Raw genomic sequence first — 8,644 nt, 5'->3', positions numbered from 1 at the left:
CAGTCAGGGCGGGGGGCAGAGGAAGGGAGAGGGGAGAGGGGAGAGGGTAGACGGGTGATGGTGGTACCCAGATACTTCTGTATCTAAAGACTCCACCTCAATTTTGGTGATTCAACCCCTCCCCCCTTTTAAACTAAAACAAGTAACAATAATCAAAGGAGAGAAAAGTAAAAACAAAAACCAAAAACCTCACTGCTTCAGGTCTAAACATCATACAAGAAATAGATATTCCTATTAAGATGATTCCGTTCCCTGAGAATTGAATAAAACTGTAAATGATACCGAGGGGGGACCCGGGAATGAAAAGAAAAGTGACGAAGAAAGAACAGAGAAAGAAAGTGGGAAGTTGGCAAAGATGGAAGAGGACCATTCTTGGCCTACAAGGGGATTAAGGACATCTATAGGCTTAAGGAGCAACAAATTAATTTACACAATTCTGTGAGGGCCCAGATGGCCTTTAATTAATCCCTTCAAAAGAGGGGGCTAGGCCAGGGCTGCGCCGGCTGCCTGCTCTATTAGCTCCGTTTTACAAGGGACCGGACTCTGTTCGAGGTGCGGCGTCGTGGGCTCAGGGAGGAACTAGGGGTAGGAGCGGTCGAGGGGGAGGCGAGGGAAGAATATGAACTGCTTTTCCATAAAAGGGCTGGGTTTTCATTATTCTCTTTAAAAAGTAATAACCTCTTCGTCTCTGCTCTCCCCTCCCCTTTCCCATTTCATTTAACACAATTAATTGAGGCGTCTTTTGGCCCAGGCGGGAGCAGTACCACTCGCCAGGCCCCACCCGCTGGCCCCACCCACAGGCGAGATGGAGGTGGGAGAGGGCGGAGACCAGGCGGGGGCGGTCCTACGGCTCTCTCGCCTCAGCCAATCAGAGGGCGCGGCGCTCTCGAGTGGGCGCCCCCAAAGGCGTCGTGAGGGCCAAGGCTGCGCGCTATTGGAGACGGTGGTTACGCCCCGGCCGGCTCCCGGCTCCTCGGCCCCGCCTCTCCCGGCCGCCTTGAAGTGACGTCCCTCAAAGTTCTCGTTTTGGACCCCCTCTTCCTCCTCCCCTTCGTTCCCCAGCTAAAGAGGGGTAGGGAGTGATGCAAATGTTTTATTACCTTTGAGAGCTTCATCTGAACTGTCAGGCCCAGAGGGAGAGAGGAGAGGACAGAGAGAGGGGTGGAGGAGCAGCGGAGAGGGTCAGCTCGGCCAGAGGACAGGACTTAGAAGAGAAGCCTGTAAAGCCGCGAAGAAAATGCGAGACAGGAGCGGCAAAGGCAGAGAGTGAGAGGAAGAGAGGGTGCTGGGGGGTGGGGCGGGGGTCTCAGGCTCGTTTGCCGAAGTGGACAGACGATAGGAGCCGAAACCGAAGCCGTCAGACTTCTCACACTTAGTCTTTTGTTTTTCTGTGGGTTTTTTTTTTCTCCCCCTTTTCCTTTTCAATATTGCAACGCTAGTGCCCCGTGGCCCAGAGGGGAAGGCGGGTCGGCTCAACGAATCCGGGAACCGCCGGGACTGGTGGTACTGCCCTTTCTGGCGCAACAGCCTGCGGCAGCGCCGGCGGAGGAAGCCCGCCCGGAGGCGAGATCCTCCCGGAGGCTGGATGCTCTCCCTCCCCACGCTCCGCGAACGCCAAAAGCGGATCAGCCTAGCGGCCGAAAGAGCAGGGCATCCCAGTAAGATTGCAGGAGCGCTTAGGGCGGAACCTGGCGTCCTTTGAACCTCCCCAAAGAAAGCGAGCCAGCCCCCAACCCTCCGACATCAAAGTGGAGATTCGGTGATTCTTAACTCTTAACTTTGTTACAAACTCTCTGGGGCCTGCCTGAGTTTTGTTTTGCTTATTTCCCGGGGGAGAAGATGAGAAGTAGTGCACTTTGAGCGGCGAGGAAAGGTGAGGAAGAGATCGAGATCGAATCCCGCACTCTTAGGAGCGAAAGGACAGCCAGACCCACCCGGGCGCCTGCTGGTCTCGGCGAGCCACCCACTCTCGAGTGGCGTGTTTGGACATTTCTGCTGCGTAGCGCCGAGAGCAACTCCCGGCGGCGGCGTTCTCGGCCTAGCGGGCAGGTCGCCTCCTCGCTCGCGCGCTCCGCGCCTCTCGCACTCCTGAGCCCCGCCACTGGCACCGGCCCGCGCCCTCGCTGCGTGGCTGTGGGCTCCGGCCTAGCCGTGGGATGTTAGCGGTAGGGGCGATGGAGGGCACCCGGCCGAGCGCGTTCCTGCTCAGCAGCCCGCCCCTGGCCGCCCTGCACAGCATGGCCGAGATGAAGACCCCGCTGTACCCCGCCGCGTACCCCCCGCTGCCTGCCGGACCCGCCTCCTCCTCGTCCTCCTCTTCCTCCTCGTCTTCGCCCTCCCCGCCTTTGGGCGCCCACAACCCAGGCAGCCTGAAGCCCCAGGCCGCGGGGGGACTCTCGTCCCTAGGCAGCCCCCCCCAGCAGCTCTCGGCCGCCACCCCACACGGCATCAACGACATCCTGAGCCGGCCTTCCATGCCCGTAGCCTCGGGAGCCGCGCTGCCCTCCGCCTCGCCGTCCGGTTCCTCTTCTTCCTCTTCCTCGTCCACCTCTGCTTCCTCCGCCTCGGCAGCCGCTGCAGCGGCTGCTGCTGCGGCGGCGGCCGCCTCATCCCCAGCCGGACTGCTGGCCGGCCTGCCCCGGTTCAGTAGCCTGAGCCCGCCGCCGCCGCCGCCTGCCCTCTACTTCAGCCCCAGTGCCGCGGCCGTGGCCGCAGTGGGTCGGTACCCCAAGCCGCTAGCCGAGCTGCCCGGCCGGACGCCCATCTTCTGGCCCGGAGTGATGCAGAGCCCGCCCTGGAGGGACGCGCGCCTGGCCTGCACCCCTCGTGAGTAGTTTCCCGCGCCCAGTTGTGCGTGTTCTGCCCGTTCTCAGGTCCTGGTCTTTGGTACGCACGCGGATCGTCCCACCCTCTTGCCTCCCCAGTAGTTTGGCAGCGCCGGAATCGCACGATTTAGGTCGAGTAGGTCATTCAGAGAGGCATTCTTGCTTTCCTGAGCTCGCGTGCTTGCATTCAAGCGCTCGCCTCTCCCCAAGCCTTTGGAAAGCCTCTAAGAGCGGGTGTGCATGCGTCCCCGTGGAACATTACACCAGGCGGGGTTTGTACAATCCTAGGTTCTGGCTGCTCCTGCAACGGCCCAGCTGGAACCTCAGGCCCAGCCTGGGTTAGAGAGGTGGGAAGTGCAGAAGAGCGCACTATGTCCCTGCCTTCACCCCCGCTTTCCCGACTCCTGCCTGCTGGCCAGGGCCGCATCACACCTTCGCCAGCCTAACTGGGCTCTCAGCGAAGCGATGGGGATTGCTAGTAGCAAGCCTTCACGGCCCTGCGCAGAGCGCGTGTATCTGCATGTATTTCTCGGCCCTGAGTGTCCCACCTCATCTCTTCCCTTCGCCGCCCTTCACCCCTACCCCAAGTACACTTGGCCAGGGTGAGACACCCCCACCCCCAAGTCAGGCCCGCAGCGCCGTTGCCTCGTGCACGTCCGCACAGCCGCGCCCTCGGTTTCCCACCTGCCTCGCGACCCTGAGGGACAACGTCTTGGTCCCGGGAGTTTTGAGGAGCATCGTAGCCCTCAAGGTCGTAACATGAGAAAGAACCCGAGGAAGAACGAGGTGATGGGACAGGACCAGGGAAAATGCAACATTCCTTAAAGACCTTGCTTAAAATAACTGAGCTGCCCGGGGATCACGCTTATTTTCTGGGTAGTTGGCCCCGCGTCGCGGAGGCTTCCAGCTTTCTAGGTGGCGTTAGGGGCCCAGCCCCAGGTCCTTTTCTTGATCTGTTCGTTGCTTTTGACCAAGACCCAGAAGTTTCCTCTAAGTGTCGGGACCTCTTTCGTACGGCTGAGCGGCAGTAACTGAGGGAGGTTTCAGGAGCCAAGTGGAAGTTCCCTTGGGAAGCCTTGGGACAGAGCGCGCCCGGCGGCTGAGGGTGTCGGGGAGATGCTATTGTGTTCGTTTTGAACGACTTGTAGGGACCTCCAACAAAGGCGTCATCCCCTCCCCCTCGGCAACAGAGGAGTTAGACTTGGGGGCGATTTAGCATTGCTGTGTGCAAAAAACAAGGCCCCTTTGTTGAGTGGATACAGGTTAGGAAAGCGTTCAAGGAAAAAAACTAGTCATACTCATGCAAGGCTCGGGGCCAAGCAAGCACCTGGACTAGGAGGTGAGAGGGGCCTTTCCCCCCCGCACTCCTCAATTTTATGAAGCTTGGCGATTCAGCTCCTGCAAACTTTAGCGGTGCTCTCGCCTCGCTGTTTGATGTCGGGGTTGGGCAGAAGGTTATTTACTGCTGCTTCAAACACATTCGATTTTTAAAAATAACAGGTGCGCATAAAAAAGGCAAATGGAGACGCGCGGCGGATCTGGAAGTACCACGACACTTCTGGTGCCTGCCGCAGAATAAGCTTTTCTTTCCCACCCGAAGACTGGTTTTCAAATTGGCTTCTTTTCAGTGGAGCCACTTGTAACAGACTGCTTTTTTCCTTCCCTTGTTTATATGTTTTCACAGATCAAGGATCCATTTTGTTGGACAAAGACGGAAAGAGAAAACACACCAGACCCACGTTCTCGGGCCAGCAGATATTCGCCTTGGAGAAGACTTTCGAACAGACAAAATACTTGGCGGGGCCCGAGAGGGCTCGCCTGGCCTATTCGCTGGGGATGACGGAGAGTCAGGTCAAGGTGAGTGGACTTTGCAAATCTCGAGGGATAGTCTCTTCGGCCGCGTGCGCGCGCACACGCACTCATACACCACACATACACAACTTCCACCAGTCCCCAAACCGCCGCCCGGGGGTGCGGATCTAAGGAGTCTGGGGAGAAGATGAGATCAGCGAAGGGGTGGGGGTGAGGGTTTCAAAAGCTCTGGGGACTTGCGGGCGGGCAAACTGATCATGAACAAAAGGTATCAAGCCCCCGCCTTTGAAATTAGGTTTATCTAGATAGCAGCATGTGCTGGGGAAACTCACCATTATTAGAGAATAAAAGCATTACCGAAATATCATATGAGAATAGATCAGGCCAGTTAGATAGCTTCACCTTATTCTGTTAGTAAAGATATTCAAGCTTTCGTTTGCCAATTCAGGCTCCACTAGTTATATCTTTTACTTACATAGATCAGCATTATAGTACTGCTATATTAACCTGCAGGTTAAAAAAAAATCGACAGAATCTAACCACTTACTACGGATGAATCTGCTTTTAGCTTAAGCTGAAGGCAAACACTGAATAGTCATTTTCCAAATGAACTGACTTGACTGTATTATGACACTGAATCCTGTTTAAAATAAGCTTACCAGCAGATGTAATATATTTTATTGTTTGTGATAACAATTTATAATTAAAACATTACTTAGCTTGTAATTGAGTTGTACAGTATATTTCCAGGGAATAAAATTTGAGAAATATTTCCCTCAGAAACAAAGGGATTGAGTCAGCGAGATAAAATTAAATCTAGTGGTTTCCTATATTTCCAGTATTCTCTTTTGTTCCTCTTCTTATTGTATTTGGTTTTTTTGTGGGGTGGTGGTATATGTCTGTTTTCATTAATTATATTGTTGCTCTTTAATAGGAATAACGTTAGCCATGTGTGTTGGTTAGAGTACATTTCCACCCTGGACAAGCATCATAAAATGCATTTCAGGAGTGATTTTGTATGTGAGCATTAGAATACCGTCACAGTTAAAATGATTTTTGCAGTGGTTGGAACAGACTATCACAGTAATCTGGAGGTCTTCATTTGTTACCATAAATATGTCTGTATGGCCAGAAGTGAATTATTACAGCTGTATAAAGAAAATAAAGATCGCGTTCTTAACAATTATGATTCTCTAGATAAAATACATAACGGATGAGAAAACGGATGAGAAAAAAATATAAAGAATAATTCAATACGTTTAGGAAATTGGTTGCTTATTGCTGTTGCTTTAGGATAAAATTTGTTTATCAGTGTCTAACACCATGAATAGGCTTAAAATATTTGTATGTAAAATGAATGTCTTGAGGGGGAACGATGCTAAAATAATATTTGAAAGTGTAAGTGTGCTGATAGTGGGAAATAATGTAATTGGCAAAATTTCACTTTTTAAAACCTGATGAAATTCTAGCTTTGATTTTGATTCAATGGAAGACATTAAGCACTGTGGTTTTCACGAAGCTATGAAATATTTTCATGTATTTGTTATTATTAGTGATTTGAGGTTTGTTTTAGCAGATTAAAAAAAACTTTACACCATACATTGCAAGTCTAAGTAGAGAGGGGAGCGATTACGTACCACTTTTGCGTGTATTCAGATCTGAGATAAGTGAAATAGACAAATAGCCAAAAGTGAAAAGGAGAACAAAGGTAACTGGAGTAAATGCTATGCCTTCTCCCTCAAGTCACACTAAAAAGCAAATGCACTTCGGGTTGTTTGAAATACCTTAATCTAAGAAAGTAAATAAGGAATAAAGTCACAGTTCATTATGCGGCAACTTTATTTAGGGGAAAAGTTTTCTACTTCAAACAAGTAAGTAGGAAAGCGGACTCATTTTTAGGGACACTTATTTTAAGTTTCCAAGTTTTTTCTCTTCTGAGAAATCCTCACTGAAACCTCAATACTCTTGTGTTACTATCACTATGGCAACGGCAGTCAGTTTGCTGGCGCCTGATCCTCGGAGGATGGAGACTGACTGTGACAGCCCGGCGAGGGAGGGCGGCAAGCCGTTGGGGGCCCTCAGGCGCGACGTCGGGATTCGGGAGAGGTGGCATTGCCTTCACTTCCTCGCGCCTTTCTCTCCGCTCTGCTCCCCTTTCTCGGCCCACAGGTCTGGTTCCAGAACCGCCGGACCAAGTGGAGGAAGAAGCACGCGGCCGAGATGGCCACGGCCAAGAAGAAGCAGGACTCGGAGACCGAGCGGCTCAAGGGGGCCTCGGAGAACGAAGAGGAGGACGACGATTACAACAAGCCCCTGGACCCCAACTCGGACGACGAGAAAATCACGCAGCTGCTGAAAAAGCACAAGTCGGGCGGCGGCGGCGGCGGCCTCCTGCTGCACGCGTCCGAGAACGAGAGCTCGTCCTGAGCGCCCGCCGCCTGCCGGCCTCCGGCCTCCGCCCGGGTCCCGCGCGCGTCCCGCCTCCCCGGCCCCGCCTGCGGGGCCCCTTTGCTAGTTTCTGAGATGTACATATCTATTTTTTTAACCCAGAAGTTGAGGGGGGCGGCGGACAGAGACTCGGGAGTTGGGCAGAAGGCTGAGATGACCGCGAAGTGCGCCGCAGCGATACCGCCGCTGAATGTCGCAGCTGGGCCACCAGCCTCCCAGCTCGGCTCTTCCCCCAGACCCGCCCCCACCCGCTCCCGGCCCCGCCGCGAGAGGCCCCGGCGCCCCCGCCCGCGCCCGGGCCGGTGCCCCCGCGGCCCGCGGGGGGGGCGCGCGGACGGGGTCCCGGGAGCGTCGACACCGCCGCGCAGGGGACCTCGGAGTTTCTCTCCCAGCAAACTGCTGTGCCAACTAAAGTAACCTGTTGAAGGCTCTTTGTAAATAAATCGTGAGTCACACTGACTAGAAGTTACTTTATTGTGAATATTTAAAATGTAAAATGCTTTTTGAATTTGGTATAAAAAGATGGACTCCTTCCTTTTACCCTTCGCCTTTTAAGAGCTGTCAAACCACACGTTCCCCTTTGATTTTGAACTTAATTTGAGAAGCGTAAAAGAGAATGTTCTCGCCCTCCCCTCCTCTCACTCCTCTCCCCTGTTTGGATTTGTTTCCCTTCATCCCTTCTCGCTCTTCCCTGAACACCTCCTGGCTCCGCGCCTGGCTCCCGCTTCCAGGACTTGAAGTAGAAGACGTGGAACCAGGGAAGACCTCAGACCTGCTTCTCCGTTCCTCTCTGAAATTGCACAGTCGTTTGTTGCTATTTATTAGTGATTTGAAGAGAGTATTGGGGAGGGAGGGGCTACAATAGCTTGTATTTAATTTAACTCCTTTCTGATAAAAATGCGTGTTAAAGTAGATGGTGGGAATTGTTACAGTTGCTCTGGGTCAGAAACATAAAAATCCATTTAGTTGCTGTAACTGAATTTGAAGTGTTTTGTATCATAAGAATACTATAGACTATGTATATTGTTTTTTTAAGCTAATAATGGTGATATATTAGCATCTTTAACCTTTATTAATTTATATAAGGAATTCGGTTTGTAAAGAGAAAACCCCCTTTGCAAGACCAGTTAAAAATGTAATGCACTTTCTGTTTCAAAGGATAAATCAAATTAAAAAGCAGTTTGAAGACGTCTGTTGCCTTGAATGAAAGGGTACATACACATCATCTGATCTCATCAGAGATCTCAAATAAAAGTCAAGACCACAAAAATTTTATATTGATTTCTTGTGTAAAATAGCTGTTGCTTTATTCATTAATTAATTTTTTAAAGAGTGGGGTCACATCTCCATTCTCCTGGAGTGGGAAGATAAAAGAAATGCAACCTCACTCATAGGGCTTTGGAGAGCCTTGTCTAGCAGGCTGCTTCTGATGTTGGTGATGTCTAATTTTTTCCTGATCTCTTTTTACTTTGCAGAAAGTCCCTGGGGGTTGGGGGAGGGTTGGGGAAGACCTCATTTCGGTGTGTCTTAGATAGCTCTTCAGAGGAGCCCTAGCTCAC

General features: G+C 52.0%; 1 protein-coding gene across 1 annotated transcript; it reads left to right on the top strand.

The window, feature by feature from the left end:
• Positions 1 to 1,075: 1,075 nt before the first annotated feature.
• On the top strand, positions 1,076 to 8,273 carry NKX6-1 (NK6 homeobox 1). Its single transcript, XM_036906321.2, has 3 exons — positions 1,076 to 2,826; positions 4,510 to 4,682; positions 6,807 to 8,273. Exons 1-3 carry the CDS (start codon positions 2,157 to 2,159, stop codon positions 7,062 to 7,064), a joined length of 1,101 nt encoding a protein of 366 aa, XP_036762216.1. The 5' UTR covers positions 1,076 to 2,156; the 3' UTR covers positions 7,065 to 8,273.
• Positions 8,274 to 8,644: the final 371 nt, after the last annotated feature.

The sequence above is a fragment of the Manis pentadactyla genome, chromosome 5, assembly GCF_030020395.1.
Source record: "Manis pentadactyla isolate mManPen7 chromosome 5, mManPen7.hap1, whole genome shotgun sequence".
Classification (NCBI taxonomy): Eukaryota; Metazoa; Chordata; class Mammalia; order Pholidota; family Manidae; genus Manis; species Manis pentadactyla.
Note: the sequence above shows the minus strand (reverse complement) of the source record. Positions and strands in the feature narration are given on the sequence as shown.

Bases quoted from the DNA above. Each gene is read 5' to 3' on its own strand.
- NKX6-1 (XM_036906321.2), top strand. From the start codon at position 2,157: ATGTTAGCGGTAGGGGCGATGGAGGGCACCCGGCCGAGCGCGTTCCTG. The intron at 2,827-4,509 runs GTGAGTAGTTTC...ATGTTTTCACAG, and splicing joins GCGCCTGGCCTGCACCCCTC to ATCAAGGATCCATTTTGTTG. The intron at 4,683-6,806 runs GTGAGTGGACTT...CTCGGCCCACAG, and splicing joins TGACGGAGAGTCAGGTCAAG to GTCTGGTTCCAGAACCGCCG.